Raw genomic sequence first — 21,366 nt, 5'->3', positions numbered from 1 at the left:
CTCATGCTGTACGTGGCCAGAGTACTATGGTGTGCTTGCTTCGGAGCTTGAATATTAACCTTTACAGTGTCGACCTTTTAACGCAATCTATCGGCACGTTTTGACACAATGTGGTTTAGTGAAACTTCATGGATCATATTTTCGACATCAACGTATGGGGATAGTTGCTGAAGATCATATATGTGACAGCGGCTTCCATCGGTTAAAATTATCAGTACTCCTTGTGAAGATGAGATGTAAAGCCATTTTGATCTGTGAAACATGTCAATCTACTTCACAATACCCAGATAGTTACTCTGAATTTAACCAAGCCAACTTAAAACATTTCAATATATTGTCCACGCTTGTTATTGCATGTCAAATCATTAAACATAATGCCAGTTATATGATATAGAAACCGGAGCAAGCAATGCTTACACAAAAAGATATATTGTTTGCAGGAAAGGGAATTGAATCCGCAACCTCTAGATTCAAATTTAAATTAGTAGACCATAAAACTAGAAAGTCCTTCTAACAACAGGCCACAAGACTGGTTGAGCAAAAATATATTGATACAAATTTTTAAAATTTCATATAATATGTGCTGTCTCGATATCATTATGTTGATTGTTTGATGAATCTCGCTAAAATGTCTCCACAGCTGCATTGAATAACATTGATAAATAAATATCAGCACATGCGACAAGCAGGCCGTGTACAGCCGTCACTTGCCTGCTTCAGCATTAGCATAATCGGGATTCATACAATTCAAAATGCAGATGCCATTGCGTAAACAAGCTCACGGCCACACCAAAGTACTCTCGCCACGTGCTATACTGTCTTACTCTTATATGGAGCTTTGTTAGTGTCGCATGATGTGAGATCAAAACTCAATACATAAGGCGTACAGATGATTAACAAAACAATGTTTTAAATGGTAAAGGGTTAACAGTAGCTATTAAAAACTAATTTTTAGCATGGTTAAACAACAGTTATTACGGGCAACAGTGGGGTTAAGATAAGTTCCATTTTTTTAAATTAACTACAGCAACTTATTTAGTCGTTAATTTTTGGGATTTTTAATTAAACTACATAAAAAAAAATTATGTTCTAATGTAGCGGTACTATTTTTGTAAGTACACATGTGATTGGTAGACCGAGTAAAGCACATTTTAAAAGTAGAGCATTTTCTCTGTTTATCTAAGTTATTCAAGCTATTAATTAAATCAATACTTCAGTTATTGTAAAATAGTCACAAAATAAGAAAAAAAAAAAAAAAAAAATTAATAACAATTTTTATGCTCCGATGAAAGAAACTGGATGAAAAATATTACGATTTAAAAAAATCATCAGTATTGATAATATTTTATTACAGATATGAATTTAGCTAATCATAAAGCAACTTTGGGAATTACATTTTATTTCATAATCTCTAAAAATAAGTTGGATTAGAACTTAATACATTTATTGACTATGAAATTAATTATCAAGCTGTAAAAGCCTATAATTATTTTTATCACAAAGTCAAAGTATAATAACCAATACGCTTTTACAACCCGTGCTTAGTGTTATTTTACCAATAAGTAAATAAAACAAGTGCCTTGTAAGAAACATTACTATGTAGATACATACTATGTTAAAAGTTACAGCATATAATATGTTATTATTATTCCTGCAATCAAATAAATAAATAAATGATTTGTTATTTGGATGGATGAATGTTGGTTAGCAAAACAAAGTGCAGGTAATTTATTAGTAAAATAAATTAATATGTACTGGTAACTCCTCTGCGCCTAGATAAAGCAGTACATGGTGATGATCTGCACGCTGTTTAGTTTCACAGAATGGGGATGGTTGTCTATTAAATATACCTAATGTTATTTCTATTAGGCCATGAACACCCACTACAGTATACCGCATCATCTCAATCTAAACGATATTATTAATACCGTCAAGTTAATACGATTCATTTTATATAACTCTTTTTATAGGATGAGAAGAATAAAAAACAAAAGAAAAGTAAAATTAATACATAATAGAAATCAAAGAAAGGCTACAAATAAAATTGAACACAATACAAGAAGAAAAATTATAAATGGAGGAATTTTGTCTAATATAACATGCTACGGGAGCAAATTAAGTATGGTTTGATTCAAATGAAAAATTATTGTATGTATTATTTTGCGTATACACATAAGAACAAAAACGCGAGCCGAGCCATAAATTATGGAAAAGGAACGGAAAGCTTTGTATACCTTTCCCATAATTCGTGGCTCGGTTCGCGCTTTGGTTCGTACATATATACGCAGCATTATATGTACGTACAGCGCCCTTGAGGTGATTTTCTCACGAAAACGGCGCTATATAAATAATCCAATCATTATTATTATGAATAAGCATAAAATAGACATAATAATATTAGAAAATAGAGCAGGACGAGACATGCTAGCAATGAATTTTTAGTATTGTGACCACCTGTTGACATCAAGTACTGGGTGGGTCAATAGGTCACAATTATACGTCAATGCGTCTCAAGGCAGATGATGCCAATAACGATTAACACGGAAGTGTAAAAGATTATTTAAATGTCCCTCATGGATGATAAGCAAACAATACTGATTCAATAAATAATACTATGTGTAAGAATTGTTACCACTGATTATTGATATAACGCAAGAGTTGATAAAATTTTTATGAAAGGCTTATGGAGCTGATATTATACTATTGACACCATGTAATAAATAAATAAAAATAAAGCATAATCTGGAGATAGCTAGAAAGATACAACATGGAAAAAGCATGAGATGGAAAATAAATGAAAGATTGACAGTAAAAAGTTGTTAAATTCTCAAACAAAACCTCCTTCAAGGGAGTACGCAAACAATGTTAGTAAAATTTTAATTTGGATAAAAATGATGAAATGTTATTGTTTGGATGGCGCGTATTATTATTGGTCTGGTCGCCTGTTAGTGTTAGGGTCCAACCTGGGTTCATGGCGTAATAGAAATCCCTCCATTCGTCCATCCAAACTTCAGCAACTCGGGCCGCATTGTGCAGAACGATGCGACTCACGCCGCCGGGGAACGTGTACGGGGACTTGTCCCTAAACACGTGGCCCACGTGCGAACACGGGATTATCTCCAGAATGCCACCGCACTGCCACACCTACACGCCAAATCATGTTCAAGTTACACCGCATATTACACCGTAGAACACAATGCCACTGCAAAATAATCGTATTAAACTTTGCGTAACTAAATAATACAAACACTAAACAAATGGTTCTTTCTCATTGACTTTTCGTACTGGAAACAGAGGCAAAAGTTTCTATCCTTATAGGTGCGTTATTGTGGCAATTATATAAAAGAAAAGTCAAGCATTACCAGGTTAAAAATAAGCTGACAATTTATGAAACCCATTACAAAATGATGTACAAGATTGCATCTGCGACAGCAAATATGTACAGCACTTTTGGACCATTCTGTCACAATCCATTAATCATATTGTATTTCACTGTTTAAATATGTGACCAATTTCAAAACAACGCTCATTAAAAGATAGAGAGTTTTAGAATATTATATAGATTGTTAAAATAAGGTTTTAAACATTACTTTATGCTTTACAATCAAGCATAATATATATATATATATATATATATATATATATTGACCTCTTCCCGTAGTATGTTGATCCAGTAAGAAGTTGTTAGACTATGTTGATCCACCTTTAACACCATATAACTTGGCTATTGTGGAATACATCTGAATGAATTGACAACAGTGGTACAATAATTATCAATGTTGCCAGTTTGCCAGAAAAACCATTTGATATACTGTTCATAAAATTTTCTAAATTTGTATGGAAATCGGATGCATAATTTATGTTGATCTACCTAAATTGGCATACTTATGTTGATCTCATATATATTGGTCTATTCCCGTAGTATGTTGATCCAGGTAAGAAGTTATTGGACAAAGTTGATCTGTGTCCCTATATATGGTTTTACTAAATGAACCAATCAAGAGCAATCGGTGGACTGTTCATCACAAGGTTTTATCTGATTCCGTAATCTTTTGTGATATTGAACTCAAAGTATTAGTCTCTAGAGTCGAATATCGCATGAAATGACTGTGAGATGGTACCGTTTCAAATCAAAATGACGTGTTCATTCGACTGTTTGTTGCTTGAATTGTTTATAAGAAATGTATGCGTATTTAGATTGAAACGAAACTTTCGCAAAAATCAAATCCATCAAAAAAATACCTACTGCGTGGCGGGCCGGATCGAAAGAGACTGGTTGAGGGATACCTTTTGACCATCAAAATCCAAAATGGCGGCAAAAGGCATAATGTTATATGGGAAATATTGAACTTGCATCTATTACCATCTCTCCTGATTACGCTTCGTGACTTAGTAGGGGTGGCCGGGTTCTTGGTTATAATGGGTAATTAATGGATGATTGGACGAGGTTGGAGCTAAGAAAAAACTGTCCAAAGAAGCGAAGCTAGCAGTCCACAATGGAGTGCTGGTACCTACCCTAATATATGGAAGTGAGGCATGGAACTGGCAGAAGAAGGCTGAAAGTAGACTGAATACTGTAGAAATGAGATCCCTGAGGCATATGTACGGTAAAATCATGTATGACGAAATGTGCGTATGCTGTGTCTATTCTACAGATATTTTATTAGAGCCTGTTAAAAGGAGCTAGCAGCATTGATCCCCAGTGCACCGTGCACGTGCTTGATACTCGACAACTGCTTGATACTCGACAACTCGACGGACACGAGCGGATTGATGTTATCGCTACATATATGAACGGGTCGTTTCTCCGACTCGTTTTATCGTAAGTCGGCTCGTATGTGGAACGAGCTATCGGCATCTGTTTTTCTTCCTCAATATAATCCGGGCCTCTTTAAGACCCGCATTAATAAATTCATTCCTACAGACCCTATCTTAATCCGCCCCATAACGCTGCCCAACTGGGTGGAGACATAGTTTCTATGTATTTAACGTATAAAGACAAGGGCACTCTTGTGAGAGGTGTCACATAAAAAAGTCATACCTCCGAATTTGAATATAGAGACATACAAAATGATCTATATTATAAGCAATGAATCCACCCATCTTTTATCGATTATCACATTATTTTAGAATTTAAAAAAACTCGTAAGCTTAATAATCGCAGAACTCAACTCAACTTCAAATATTAATATTCTGTATAAACGATTGTTACATCTTACCGGAGATGACCAGATAAATCATCAAAATGATAATTCATCACATCTTTAAAAAGTTATGTAAAGTCATGGAAAGTGATGAAACAAAAACATTATTAACTGGGTTAAGTAGGTTAGGTTCGGTTAGGTTTAAATTTTTTATTCATCGTTTCTAATGACTTTACATCACTTTTTAAAGGTGTGTTGAATTGTCACTGTGTTGAGTTATCATGGAACCCTTACCGGAAATGTTTATATTTTAAAGTTCTCTAAATAAAATGAAATGCTCTTAAAAGAAACATCTCATATTTAATATTATACAACAATATGACCGGAAGTCGGCATCTTTCTTTGAAATAAATAAATCATAAACTAAAAAACAGCTACAAGGTGGTTACAAATGCAATTATATTTAATCAATTTGTTCGATTATATTTTATATGAAGTGTTTTTTACAGTGGGCCAAATGAATTCTATATGTGGCCAATTGAACCAATTCAACCAAAGTTGTCCAATTTTAATAACTTCGACGAGGAAAAGAAGTTTTTTAATTAGTTGAATAATAATTTTTCAAAATTTCAATTATGTTTAACGTAATACACTATCTGGCATCAAAAAAATCAGTCTAGTCACGAACCGTAACTATTTAGTGTAATAAAATAAAAAAATAAAATTATGTTTATATCATAGTTTGCTTTAATCTCAATAAAAAAGAAGGAAAAAAGTTTTTTTTTTATGAATGAGATAAAACTTTCCCCCAAACAACGTGTATATTTAACTAACTAACTAATTAACGATCACGCCGTTTCCCCGCAGGGGTAGACAGAGAGGACGGACCGCCAAACAACTCGGTCTTGGCACACACTTCTTGCCTCATTCACATTCATACATCGTCTCATACATACTCTTCTATTATTCTGACTCTTGACATGACCCGACTCGAGTATCTGATTCACTTGATCGTGCCATGTCTTCCTCGGGCTTCCCCGACTTCTGCTACCATTCACATTTGCATCATATATCCTCTTTACACACTCCTATCTTCGCTCATTCGCTCTACATGCCCAAACCATCTAAGCGTCCCTTTCTTAATCTTAACCACACATACGCCTCAGGGATCTCATTTATGACTTAAAATTAAAATAGCAACTTCACATTAGGAACGAACAAATAAGTACATTGACTAAGTGTTACGGACGGACATGCACTTGAGCAAGACTTGGGAGCTGTATTCACAGAAACTTTAAAAAAATAACTGACGTTTAGTTGTAGTACTGGGTCAATTGTTCTGGTATCCCCCGAAAACATAAAAACATAAACAATATAAACTAATTTTTGAAAAGAAAGACAAACATTCCCGGGTTAAGAATAACCTGGCAATATTTGAAAATCTCCTACTACCACCACAGTCAGCTGAAAATGTTGCTTGTGTTGTGATGGGGGACTTAGCCAGCCCAGGAATTGAACACACTATGCCTGGGTGGGACCCAAACGCGATGTCAACTCGGCCACCGACCGGTCTAAAATATGGCAGAAATCCTCCAGTGGATAAATAATAAAATGTAGTTTATAGGCACTTTATAAAAAAAAATCGTCTAAAGAAACAGAAAATTTTTTAAAACAGTAATAAATAAAATACATTCTGGAATCGTTAATAAGTCGTTATGAAATATTTAGCCGTGTTAAGTAATCAATAGTATCGCGGTGGCAAAACGTGGAATTCCATAGCCGTTTTTAAATTATTAAAAATATTTATGATATCAAAGACAAAACAATTAAATGTATTCTAATCAGGGTGTCGTTATATCCCGGCCGGCGGCTAGAGACAGACGCTTCGAGTCCTTTGACTCGGGCGCATTTACCGACAACAATCGGAAGTCGGGCGACGCGAAGCGAAGATGCCCGAAGCGAAGCGAAGTTCGTGCCCACACTATCGTATTAGGTCAACTTCGATCAATTGTTTATAAGAAATGTATGCGTATTTAGATTGAAACGAAAATTTCGCAAAAACAAAATCCATAAAAAAATCATAACTTAGCAGGGGTACACGGGTTCATAGGGTGAGGTTTGTCTAGGTCCTGGCGGCGGATGCGTTTGCCCATCTACTGCGTGGCGGGCCGGATCGAAAGAAACTGGTTGAGGGATACCTTTCGACCATAAAAATCCGAAATGGCGGCAAAAGGAATAATGTTATTTAGGAAATTTTGAACCTGTATCTTTTACCATCTCCCCTGATTACGCTTCGTGACTTAGTAGGGGAGGCCGGGTTCTTGATTATAATGGGTAATTAATGGATGATTGGACGAGGTTGGAGCTAAGAAAAAACTGTCCAAAGAAGCGAAGCTAGCAGTCCACAATGGAGTGCTGGTACCTACCCTAATATATGGAAGTGAGGCATGGAACTGGCAGAAGAAGGCTGAAAGTAGACTGAATACTGTAGAAATGAGATCCCTGAGGCATATGTGCAGTAAAATCATGTATGACGAAATGTGCGTATGCTGTGTCTATTCTACAGATATTTTATTAGAGCCTGTTAAAAGGAGCTAGCAGCATTGATCCCCGTTGCACTGTGCACGTGCTTGATACTCGACGGTCCGAGCGGAATACACGTTCACAGTTAAGTTGATGTTATCTATACATATATGAACGGGTCGTTTCTCCGACTCGTTTTACCGTAAGTCGGCTCGCATGTGGAACGAGCTATCAGCATCTGTTTTTCCTCCTCCATATAATTCGCGCCTATTTAAGACCAGCATTAATAAATTCATTCCTACAGCCCCTACCTTAACCCGCCTCATAACGCTGCCCAACCGGTTGGCGACATAGTTTCTCTGTATTTAACGTGTAAAGATAGGGGCGCTCTATCGAGAGGTGTCACATAAAAAAATCATACCGCCGAATTTGAATATGGAATAATTTCCTTTTGCCGCCATTTTAGATTTTTATGGCCAAAAGGTATCCCTCAACCAGTCTCTTTCGATCCGGCCCGCCACGTAGTAGCTGAGCAAACGCAACAGTGTACCCCTGCTAAGTTATGATTTTTTTATGGATTTGATTTTTGCGAATGTTTCGAATAGCTCTAAAGATGATTCTTTTAAAATCATCCCATATTTAATATTATAAAACAATATGACCGGAAATCAGCTGAACTAAAAAAACAGCTACAAGGTGGTTACAAATACTATTATATTAAATCAATTTTGTCATTTAATTCCCAAACAATGTGTATACAGGGTGTATCGGCACGTACCCGACAAACTTTAACCAGCTATTCCTTAGCATATTTGGAGTAAAAAATCTTATGTGCACTTTGCTGTCCGGTAACGTTTTTTTTTAATAAAAAATTTATTATTCATATTTTCACCACATGTCACCACTGTTTTATCCTTTAACAGAGTTTGAAAACCCATCTGGCAAATATTTTATTCGAATTCCGTTGAATAATGCACGTGTGTACCTATATTGGCACACGTTTACAGTCACAACGAAATAGCACGGCACCATTCGTCTCATTTTTAACTATTATTATTTAGTGTGTGCGAAAGAGCGAAGACGCTTTTTGACATACTTGCTTATAACAGCTGTTTAACACGAAACGCAATGCCAATGACAGTGATGTAGTGTGGAAATTTTAATTTTTTTTATTTTTAATTGAAAAAAAAATGCTACCGGATAGCAAAGTGCCCATAACATTTTTTACTCCAAATGTGCTAAGGAATAGCTGGTTAAAGTTTGTCGGGTTAGTGCCGATACACCCTGTATATATATTCCTTTAAATTAAAATAGCAACTTCACATTAGAAAAGAGAGGACAACGAACAAATAAGTACATTGACTAAGTGTTACGGACGGACATGCACTTGAGTTTATAAAACTTGGGAGCTGTACTAACAGAAACTGGAGTTTAGTTGTAATACGGGGTCAATTGTACCGGTATAATCATCCCCCAAAAACATTAACACAGAAACCATATAAACTACTAAATGCGGTTTAAAGCTAACGAATCCACCTAGATTTAATCAATAATCCCATATTTCTAGATTCCATAAGTACCCACTCTATTGTGTACCTAGAGGTAAAACTAAGATATTGCACAATATTGGCAAAATATGGCAGAAATCGCTCCAGTGGATAAGTAATAAAACGAAGTTTATAGGCACTTTATAAAAAAAAATGTCTAAAGAAACAGATAAATTTTTAAAACAATTATGAATAAAGTACATTCTGGAATCGTTAATAAGTCATTTTGAAATATTTCGCCGTGTTTAGTAATCAATAGTATCGGGAAACGCGGTGGCAAGACGTAGAATTCCATAGCCGTTGATTATCAAAGACAAAACAATTAAATATATGAAATTCTCTGTATGAAATTAGTTTTCATACAGAGAATATCCAAATAACCCTTTTTTGTGTATAAAAACATATCGGCTTTTTGGTTAAGATGTGGTGTGATATGATTTGTATTTTTTTATGAAACACTAATATGAGGCATGAAGGAATTACAAAATTTAAATAAAATATATTGAAGTGCTTTTAGTTGGTATTACTATAAACTGCACGTGTTAGTTCATCTTCTGCCATGTTTGTGCTAAAAATACTTTATTCAACTTCTCGAAGCAAGCTGTAGCTTTTTGTAGGAAATATGATATCTGATTATAATATTGTCAATATTTCTTTTTTCATTTTTTACAAATAAAAACTTGTGTGAATACCGCACCAGAGTCATACAGTCCTAACCGCTCCCGTCTGGAGCCAGTGAGACTATGGCATCCTCAAAGGAGACCTCAAAGGAGATGACGAGGAGGAAGGTGGGAGAGTACCTAGCTATTCAGATATAACCAAACACTAATTGTAAAATAGTGCAAATTAATTTTAGTAAAATTTATTTGAACCCGCGACCTTCGGATTGCTAGTCGAGAGCCACCTCAAGTAGTTTGATATGTTTGGTGACTTAGCAGGAGTGCCCGGGTTTATGGGGTGAGGTTTGTTCGGTTCTTGGCGGCGGATGCGCTTGCCTACCAAATGCGTGGTGGGCCGGATCGATTAATCCTCTTTCAACGCATCGCCTTGCAACGCAGTAGGAGACTTGGATTCTTATGTTTATCACTCGAACACACTGACCCCCAGATTACTACCCACCCATCATACCTATTTCCTTCCCAGAACTCACTCATTCCTTTCTTTCAAAATACCCCCAACACAGCATTCACAAAGATGACATAGGCCTTGAGGGTTACGATTTTCCTTAGGGCCTCCTGTGTGGAGACGATGTAAAAAAATACAAAAAATAAACAACTTTCTCGCTAAATCGTTGGCGGTGACTAATGGTAGGGGTATTGGTTATCTAATAAATGGTTCCCGGGGCGGCGGTACACATAATTGTAATAGTTCTCGAGGGCTCTGATGTACAGACATTATGGCTCCTGTTGATTGACGAACATATACTAAAACATCGTTGGTTGGAATCGGTGCTTGAAATGACTTTAGCCATGTTTAGTAAAAAACAAATTGGAATTAATTTTTCAGCAATTTCAATTTAAAATTTGAAAGATTAAATTCTCACCAATCTAATCGCCGCAATTTTAATAGGCACATATTATGGATATTACGCTTTGTTTCAACTTAATCATTACAAGAAACTTACGTCGGGAGAGATGGTAAAAGATACATTATGATAAAATTTGATTCAATCAATGTTCAAAACTTCTCTTATAAAATGACTTACACAAATCTCACCCCATGAACCCGGGCACCCCTGCTAAGTCACGAAACGTAGTAAATGATGCATTAAAGTTACATTTTTGTTTAATCAAGTTCAAAAGGTTTTTTAAGCATGGATTTGACGTTTGCGAAAGTTCCATTTCAATATAAATACGCGTGAGGCAGTCTATCCTCTTTAAGTACAGAGTCATTTTCATAGAATATGGATGTTCTAACGGAATCTAAAAAGTACCACAACGCGCGCGAAATTGGCGGTTACAAGTTACAACACATACAAGCGGTCAAGTTTGTCTGAAATATATAGATCAACAAAATAAATCGTGTAAAATGTATATGCGACCGAAAAATGGGCGTGGCTTACAGCTAAATCTCGATGACACAAGTTGATCTGTAGGGATTTACATATGTATGCCAGCTTGGGTAATGGATCAACATATCCGGGGTGGATCAACAAATGCAAACGGATCAACATATACCTGGCGTACCGTCGCGCGAGATCAACATAGTACGAGAGGGGATAAATATATATATATATATATATATATATATATATATATATATATATATATATATATATTGTTATCAAACATTTTGCAGTAGAACTCTTTGTTTAAAAATAATTCTACAAAAATTGTAAAATAAAAAATACAGAAAACATTAATAATCGTCCAATCTTAATATGTATACTTATAAATATACAGATGATAAAATTGGTTGGTAATTGATATTTATATTGGACTTCAAATTCAGGTCATGGCAACTTTTTTCTTGGGTTTTTCATTAGATATTTAATTTTAAATAAATGATTATTAATACATATATTTTTTTTGGTTGTCATAATTTTTTTTTTAAATAATTTAGTTTAGATTGTGATGGTGTTACCCTAAAGCTCATCTCAAGGTTCTCGCCGCCCCAGATGTCCATACCCTGGTCGTAGGAGCCGATCTTGTAGAAGAAATCCCGATCGATGGCAAACAGACCCCCGGCCATGGTGGGCGAGCGCAGCGGCGCCGTGCGGTCTCCGCCCCTTCGGGCCATCTCGCGGTCGGGCACTCGGTACCTGTGCGGTTTAAAAGTTATTCAATATAAAAATTAAGAAAGAAAGCAAACATTTCCGGGCTATTAAAAACTATTTGGAAAATATCTTCTACCATAATTATAAGCAGAAAATGTTGCTTGTGCTATGATGGAGGTCTCAGCTAGCAGAGGTATTGATTGAACTCACGAAGCCTGCATGGGAACCTGGCACATTTGTTTACTCAGCTACTATCCGGTTTTAGGTTTTCTAGAAACCCCACGGCATTTTGAAATATGAATACAGTAAAACTTGCACGTAAGGTTTAATATGAGAAGTTTTCACGCTTAGCATTCTAAATAAGTTTGATTATGGGTAACATTTAATACAAGGTTTTCCAAGAAGAGGTGTTATTTTGATATTCAATAGTAAAAGATCAATGGTTTCGTTGCTTGTGTGGCACGTAGCGACGTCTTGTTGAAAGTAAATGTTGTACAGATCAATACCATCCAATTCCGGCCATAAAAAATCATTAATAATCACTCGATAGCGCAATCCATTCACCGTAACTGTTGCTCCAGCCTCATTTTCGAAAAAGTAAGGTACAATGACTCCGCTGGACCATAAACCGCACCAAACAATCATACGTTGAGGATAGAGAGGCTTTTCAACAATAACTCTTGGGTTTTCCGAGCCCCAGAAGCCACCGAGGTGGAAATGGGCCTCATCACTCAAGATGATTTGCATTTGATTCACTCAAGTGAATTTTAATAATTTCAATGCGTTGTTGAAGCGTGTATCATTCTATTTTTATTAATGGCGTAGTTTCTACTTGTCAAATGTCAAAAAATGACAGCTTCAAAAGCAACATCTACCGAAATAGCGGGCTATTCAAAATAACACCTCTTATTGGAAAACCCTGCATAATTTTTAGAAAAGGAGGAAGAAAAGAGAAGAGAAAAAAGCGGGGGATGCTTTCAATACAAGATCCCGCTGTTTGTCATTCTTTACTCTCACATCGTTTGATGATCATTAGCATCAAAAATGAATATTGTTTTGTTACTTAAATGGGGAATTGGAGAATATTAATCCTAGGATATGTTTCATACTAGTAAACAAAAGAGTTCAGCTTGAGTTGGTGTGGATGGTAAATGACTTTCAACATTATGTTGTGAGTCAGGCCAAAAATAATCCAATTTTAATCCATTGGATGACACAGTCTAGAATACTAGTTACTTAGTTAATGAACAGAGTTTATTAGAGATTGATGTTGTATAGAGACTGAAACAATTAGAGTGAAGAATGAATATTATTTAAATTTTTTTTGCTATTTACCATCTGAAGTTCAGCTTCCAGTTGAACCCGCCCCACGTCATATCGGAAGCGGTGATGTACTCAAAGGTCTCGTCTGATATGACGTCAATTATTGGACACACCACAGTGGTGCGGTCCTCCACAATTCGGGCTAACAATGGTTCCAGCCAGCCCTCTGAAATTACAATTAATTAATTGTTAAATGATAACATTAGCTACAATAGACATAAACATTAATTACAATTTACATTGATATTGTGTAAATTTAACAGAACTTCATTATATTAACCATTTAACCACATTTTTCCTTCAAATTGTGAAAAAAAAAGTTGTTTGTGATTATAGACAGATTAAAATAATGTTATTAAACCTGCAATAGACCACAAATAAAGAAAACTGCACGAATGAGTTTTTTCTTCACTAACATTAAACATTTTATTTATAAAATTGCTGATGGAAACTATGTACATATAACAATAGCTAGATAAGACATTATTGAATTGTGATTCAATGTACTCCATTCATTTGACAGAATGGGAAATTAGTCAGCAATTATTTGGTAGAAAAATAATTTGCCAATCAGTCAAAAAATAGTTTTGTAACTAATGAATTATGTTACGATTGTGAAATACAATTTCCAAAATGAATTAGAAATTCTCAGAATGCATTCATTGAAGTTTTCTGAAAATAGTAAAGTGAAAACTTTATGAATGGAAGTGTTTGTAAACAAAGCAGCAGTTGATGTTTCAAAGCACGACAAAATGAGAATTGTGTTATATTTTTATGTATAATTGGACATGTTCCAAACGGAAGATATTCACAGTCTGATGAGAGAAAACCATTCACAATCAAAGCATTTCTTGTAATTGCTTTGGCGGTTTAATAAACACATCTAAATACCGAACCCAACCCAACCTGCTTCTCTTCTCCCTTCTCTTTCACCTCATAACACTCGCCAATTACGACTTCATAATGTCATTATGTCTGGAGCCAGTGGAAAAAGAGTGGTCAGAATAAATAACATGCAACTACTATACTAGTTATCTTTGAAAATTATAGATGGCAGCACTTCTGTCAGTAGTTAGCGCAAGGAGCGAGTGTTAATGGCAGACAACAGCGTAGTAATAAAAAAATGATTCCACGATAACACAAAACAACTTTAAAAAGTGACATGAAGTGATTAAAAGCTATGAAAAAAAAATTAACCTATTTAACCTAGTTTTATTTTCATAATTTTATATCAGTTTTTAAAGGTGTGTTGAATTGTAATTTTGATGAGTTATCCGGTCACCTAAAGAAATACATATAGTAATGCTGGATTTAAGGTATCTTACCGGTACATTCACAATGAGCATCTAAGAAAGTGATGACATCTCCGGTGACGTGTTTGGCCCCCAGGAGCCGGGCCCTGATGAGGCCTGACCTGGTCTCCGTCCTGTACACGTACGTGGGCACAGGAAGAGTGTTCACATAGTCTTCCAGCTGTCTGCCCAAATGATCTGCGACATGCAATCAATAAGCAAATTAAAAACAAAACAAGTCATTCAATTATAGTGATTTATTTTTGGGGTAATATGCTGTGTTGAGCTACCTCCTTCTTTAGCCAACGTTTCGGACACCATTACAGTGTTCATCATCAAGGCAGATGTGTAAAGATTGTGGTGAAGTGTGTGCTTATGTACGCAGATGTGATACCGTGTCGCCACTCCGATCCTCTAAGAGCTGATAATACATTATAATTTAAGATGGTTTTTTGCATTTAGTTTTGGTTTAGCCGTCAATTATCGGATACCAAAACTATCGAGCTTAGCCCCGTCACCTTTATTAATGTTATGGTATTTTTATGAATTTCAATTTCCTCCGTAATAAGGCTTGCTCTATGTGTTTTAGGTTTTCCCAGGATTTCAGGAACAAATCCAAAATAATGGACGGTTTCAATTAAATGCTCGGCAATTGCCGATTTGTCAGGGTGGCCGAGTTTATGGTCATTCAGTAACATAATTTCATTTATTTATTTGGCAATATGATCATTACACAGTCAATGTCGACAGTCAAATTTGTAAGGTCCATCAATTTGAGCAAGAAACATTACGACATTTAAGGGGTATTTCACCATCCTCTTGATAGCTGTCAAAAGCACTATTAATAGGAAAAAGTATATTTATTTATTTATTAATTACGAGTTTACTATTCGGTACTCGAATCTATGATTAGTGGCTTGATATCGGATAAGTTAACCGAGTTTTCTACCTATTGCAAGTATTTATTTATTACAATGGATAGTTATTTTGACAGCTGATTGAGAGGATGGTGAAATACCCCCTTGGATTGATAGCACCCAATATGAATTGAAAAAAAAAAAAACAGAAGTCAATTCTTTTCCCGTTCCAACGGGAATCAAACTCGCAACTTCAATTTCAAAGTGTAGACCAGTGACGCAAAACCTATTTAGCAAGCAGGCTGTATTATCCATTTTTCGAACCTTCACGGGCCGCATGGAGTAAAAGCGTGGTAGAAAATGGGCCACACAAGATGGACTTGCGGGCCGCATCGCTACAGAGGCTATTATAATTGACTGACAACTTTTTACAATAAAAATGAAAAAGAATGAAGCAAAGTAAAATTTTAGACTGTGATTAATGTTAATTTTTCATTACCTTTTTCACTGGAATCGTCGACTAATATGATTTCCTTTAATAAAGGCTTTGGAGAGCGGTTGATGACGCTCCACACTGTCCTGAGTAGGGTCGTCCACGCTTCGTTATGGAATACTATCACAATGCTGGTAGTGGGTAAAAGCTTAGCATAAGTTTTACTTTTACACCTGTAATCAAATAAACATGTTAGTAATCATCATATTGAGAACTAAGGACGGGTTGTTTCGGAGAATCTGAACAATTCATCAAATTTCAACGTTCATTTTCGGGTTCTGTGAAAGACTTATTCAAGTTATGTTTTTATATCATTGTAGGCTAGTTGCTTGATAAAACTGAAATAAAAACAGAACTTGAAAAAATCTTTCACAGAACTTGAAAATGAACATTGAAATTTGATGAATTGTTCAGATTCTCCGAAACAACCCGTCCTAAGAAGAATGATAACAACTCAAATGTAAATACATAAAAGCTTCATTAAAATAAAGAATGCATTTATAATTTTTTTGCTTACCCTTCCATTCTAACGTCAACGAGGGATCTGTTTAAAGAAATCATATCACTAGCCATTAAATTAAACTGATTTTCTTTAAATTTCTCTTTCATTATTGCTTCCTTCTCGGGGGGTATAACCACGGCCCTACCTGCAAAATGAGAGCTTTCAATGATGGTTCAGGCAAATCATTTTTAAGAGGACAATTGTCCAAAGAAACTGGGTGAATAGCTACGTTTATCAATTCCATTTAAATTTAAACTCGCAATTCAATTAGGCAATTTACTTTTTTGTTTGATTCTTCAGCTTCCTAACGAAAACAAATTTATTATTTATCCATCCAGCGCACCACTGCACAAGTAAGGGTCACTTTAAAATGATTTATCTTTACACATTATGATAAAATGTTGGTATACCTAATAGGCAAGTAAAGAGATTTCACAATGTACATATAATGTCAGGGTGTCTTTAGAAAGTTGTCCTTTTAAATATGTATGCTAAATATGTTTGCTAAATATTTATACTTTAAATACATTTTGTCAGTCGTGCAGCAAGGGAAATGTAATGGACCAAGCAAAAAATTGATGAAAAATTAAAAAGGACAACTTAAAATAAAAAAGTTTTTTTATCATAATACATATGATTTTATTTATATGTATTTTTAAATAAAATTATAAATATATAATTTTTATTTCTTTGATTTGACCAAGGATTGAACTTTCCTCCCCACTCTACTTAAGCCAAATCCTAATAGATGGTACCGAGATTTATTTAGTAAATTAACTGTTGTAAACTTTTATAATGTCATCCAATTTCAGATAAATGCCTGTGTGTGTGCATGAGTGCCAATGAAAGATGATCGTCAACAAGCCTTTCTGCTGAGTTTCAGCTCGATCAGATGTCGGGAAGTGGGTTAATTTCCACATCCAAGATTTCATTTAATTTATTTATTCATTCAATTAAGAAAACAAAATCGAAATTCAAATACATGTATTTAAAAAGAAATAATATTTGTTGTTTCAATTTTGATGTACTGAATTCCGAAATTGTAATCTCCACTAAAATGTTGAGAAAAATACATGATTTATTTCACATCTTCATGGCACTCGCAATAGTGACTATTATCTAGATGTGCAGGCAGCAAAGTGTGTCAACACATTGTAGTTGATAGTTGCATGTTTAGCTATTATGTACAATCACTGTTGCATGCACAGAATGCACACCCATTCGGCTAGAGATGCACAATTATCTTTTAATCTCCAATAAATTGGTTTATGGTCCAAGGATTGGGACGGTTGCTGCAACTGTCACAAACTCAATACTTTCTAATGCTGGCGGACATCTTAAATGCTTCATTAATGAAACACCCACAAAAGCAAGGCACGTTTAGAGTGATTCAAATTAATGCTAAAACCTTGAGAGTATTGAACTTGACTTGTTTATTTAAAAAAAATAATGCGTAAATATAGACAGGTTCCATGAAAAATTAAAAAAAAAAGCAATTGTGACTTAACCCTTGGAATGCCTTGCTCGCCCGGCCTAGAACCCCTCTTAGTGTGCGACGAATAAAACACCAATTGCTCGCCGTACGCCATCTTACAATATTTTTTTAATAATTTACTTTAATTAACATTACTGCACTTATATTAATATACATCACTTGCAATAGTGTTTTTGTTTACACATAATTGTTCTTTAATTTATTGCTATTATTATCCTGTTTACCACTGCACGCTTGTAATTCGATTATCACTGTATTGTAAAAGCCATTATATGGCGTTTGAAAATAAATAATTATATTAACTTTTTTTGCAAAAGAATGTTTTTGTAAATTGTACCATCTTACCAGATGTTTATATTTGTAAAAAATATATGCATCTCTTGTGTACTTTCCCTAGAATACTACTTATAATCAAGATATATATAAGATAAAATAAATGTTTTTCTCTCTCCAATGTTATAATAAATATATATTTTTTTTCTTTATTTTCCATAAAGCTAAATAAGTGATCTTCACAATAAAAAATAAATTATATGAGGCTGTCTTGTAAATAAATACACTACGACTTTGAAAATCGGAAATATTTTTCACTTTCACAAATATAAAAATTCAAAGATAAAAATTATTATATTTGCACGTGACGAAACGAGAGTGCAGAACAATATTATGGTACTTTATTTCCTTGCACGGCGAATAAAAAATATTTTAGTGTGCCATTATGTTACAAAATACAATAAAACCGGGACAAGTGTGGTGAAGTACTAGCGAATCCACGGTGGATTCCTCACTCTTTTGTAGGCACACTAAAGGTTAAAAGCCTTACTTTTCTTTTGTGGGCAAAAACTTTAGATTGGCAAAAGTCAATTAAAAAAACGTTAATTCTGATGTATTGGACAGACGAGATTAGCCCACGATTTGAAGAGAACTGCCGGCTTCAGATGGATGAGAGCCACCAAGAACAGGCAAAAGTGAAAAAATTTGTATTGGCAAAATTTTTTAATCATATCGGGCTAAATGAAAATAGCCAGTAAATATAATATGGGTTAAAATAAGAGAGAAAATCAATATAAACAAATGTAATAAAATTAAAGAGAGAAAATGAACATGAACAAATACAAATGATGGCTTACCCATCTCTCCTGCTAAGCCAGAGTGTTCAGTAACCACTGGTGCGGGGTCCCATTTCTTCAGTCTTGAGGGGGGGTAAAGCCCCATGTAGTGGATGGTTCTTTCATCACTATGCTCTTTTGTTTTCTTCCCATGCTCCAGAGAGTCTCTTTTCCCGTTACTGTTGTGGAACTTTAGGTCGTTTTCATCATCGGATTTCATATGGCTTGCTTGCACCTGCCAAGTAAGAGTTTATATGACACAAGAAAGCATCAAAATATGACACAGAAAGATTAATTAAACACTTTCTTTTTTTGAAACCTCAACTTAGCTATCTGTCAATGAGTAGCCATAGGTCGGCGCTTATATTATGTGACTTTACAAGTCATGGCTTGGATAAAATAAAAATTCTAATGGTGCTTATATTTTTCATAGCAACCGATGTCTTGTGGCCGTGTGAAACATACAAGCAGCCAATTGTTATATGAAAGAACAAAAGAAAAGAATAATACAAAATTAAACAACTACTTGAATAAAGAAAACATTTCAAGAAATGGTTGTGTTATCTTACCAGCACATCATACTCTCCAGGCTTCTTTCCACAGTCCCAGGAGCCGAGGCAGTCTGCGTAGAACATGAGCAAGACTACATCTATCATCAGCCATACTAGCGATGTCAGAAGGATGATACGACATGTGTGGATCCTTATTTTACTTCGAAACATTTTATATATTTATAGCCGACACTGTTAGATAGAACAGACTATCATGAAGACGACAAATCACTTGAATTAAAACACAACTGTACACAGCTAAGCAAACACGGAGGTTACCGTTTGGATGTCATATTGATAAAAAATATGACTAACAGGTATTAGAAAAATACAAAATGCTCCTGAAACAAGACATTAAAAAATATTTAATCAAAGTTACAAGTGTAAAAGGTATGTTTCGACTTCAACCAAGTTAATATTAACGATAAAACCAAACCACAGACTGAATTTCGTACAAAAAACTGTCAATTTAAATTCAAAATCATAAATTTACAGGTTTAATGGAACAGGTAGGGCAAAAAGTGGTTTAGCGTCACACTAAACATTTACAAAGCAAGTTAAGCAAAACTGTATCAAATTTAAATCAATAAATTGTAATTCATTCATATACAGAAAAGCAATTAAGCAATTTACATTCACCTGTCTTAATCTATTACACGTCGTATAAATGCAGCTCCTGCAAAAGCAGCCATCGAAGCAAAATTCATACGTCAAACGAGTATGTTGAAAAACTTTCTCATTTGTTTCTCGTGCCGTACTCTTCTCGATGCACTTTGCCGTATATATCTGTCTCTATTTTATCAAGTCCACTGAAGGCCGAAGATATTGCAAGAAATGCTGGCAAATGGAAATGTTGCTATCCGGTAAGAAAACTAGTGACGAAAATAAAGTAGGTACACTACGTCATTCATAAATAAACCAATAAATTTGTCATTTTTTCTACAGTACTGGATTCAAATTAAACATCATACTGACAACACAGTCAGAATGTTTGGTAAACAAAAAGTGGAAATATTACAATGGGACCCAACTCTTTATGGTTGGTTAACACATGCATGACCGATGCTATGCCCATGCTGTGGCAGTAGGGGTTTACCTTTTACACCTTTTTTATCCTCTGCCTGACGTTCACTAGAATACCAATTTAGAGCGAAAAGCAAAAAAAAACAGTATTTCAATAGTCTTTCTACAAAAAAAACTTTTAAATGACTTAGCAGAGGCGTCCTGGTTCATGGAGGATGAGTTTTGTTCAGTCAGTGGATGCGTCGCCCACCAATGCGAGGTGGGTCGCAAGTGAGAGGCCGTGAAAAGGCCGAGGGAGACCCTTTCACCTCTCCAGTCAGATTATTTCTCGACTCATCGCCTTGCACCGCAGTGGGTAGGATGGAATCATACATATTTTACTCCTGGACTAACCCTCAGATCCTTCACCAACCACTCATACATTTTCCTTCCCAGAACCTCCTTTATATAAATAAAACTACAGTGACCGAGTAAAATTGTCATTTTCTAATTAAAGATGTCTGAAATTTTTCATAGCTTTTTATCGAATAATGCTGATCCAAGTAAGTATTTTTTGGGTGACGTGTAAACTTTTCAATGGTGACTTTAAAAGTATTTATGTTATTTAACTGGGCTCAATGAATGAACTAGTGATGGGCAGGATCGAAACATCAAAAGAATCTAGTATTCACCATACACACTCTAAAATAACGCACGTCGTAAATCATAACTAAAAATGAATGAATTGTTCACATACTCTTAGCTTCTTCGGTTGCTAGATAATTTTATAATTAAACAGCTAATGTCTAATA

General features: G+C 35.0%; 1 protein-coding gene across 1 annotated transcript in view; it reads right to left on the bottom strand.

The window, feature by feature from the left end:
• Positions 1-20,328, bottom strand: part of Pgant5 (polypeptide N-acetylgalactosaminyltransferase 5) — a 29,092-nt gene extending 8,764 nt beyond the window's left edge. The window contains exons 1-9 of the mRNA XM_089631092.1: positions 20,192-20,328; positions 19,571-19,893; positions 19,023-19,236; positions 16,413-16,542; positions 15,902-16,068; positions 14,579-14,743; positions 13,266-13,419; positions 11,798-11,975; positions 2,964-3,144 (exon numbers count right to left, since the gene is read on the bottom strand). Coding sequence (XP_089487218.1) covers positions 2,964-3,144; positions 11,798-11,975; positions 13,266-13,419; positions 14,579-14,743; positions 15,902-16,068; positions 16,413-16,542; positions 19,023-19,236; positions 19,571-19,723 — 1,342 coding nt within the window. The 5' untranslated portion in view covers positions 19,724-19,893; positions 20,192-20,328. The remainder of the gene's footprint in view (positions 1-2,963; positions 3,145-11,797; positions 11,976-13,265; positions 13,420-14,578; positions 14,744-15,901; positions 16,069-16,412; positions 16,543-19,022; positions 19,237-19,570; positions 19,894-20,191) is intronic.
• Between the last annotated feature and the right edge of the window lie 1,038 nt (positions 20,329-21,366).

The sequence above is a fragment of the Hesperophylax consimilis genome, chromosome 1 (genome assembly GCF_061612785.1).
Source record: "Hesperophylax consimilis isolate HC1 chromosome 1, BYU_Hcon_1.0, whole genome shotgun sequence".
Lineage (NCBI taxonomy): Eukaryota > Metazoa > Arthropoda > Insecta > Trichoptera > Limnephilidae > Hesperophylax > Hesperophylax consimilis.
Note: the sequence above shows the minus strand (reverse complement) of the source record. Positions and strands in the feature narration are given on the sequence as shown.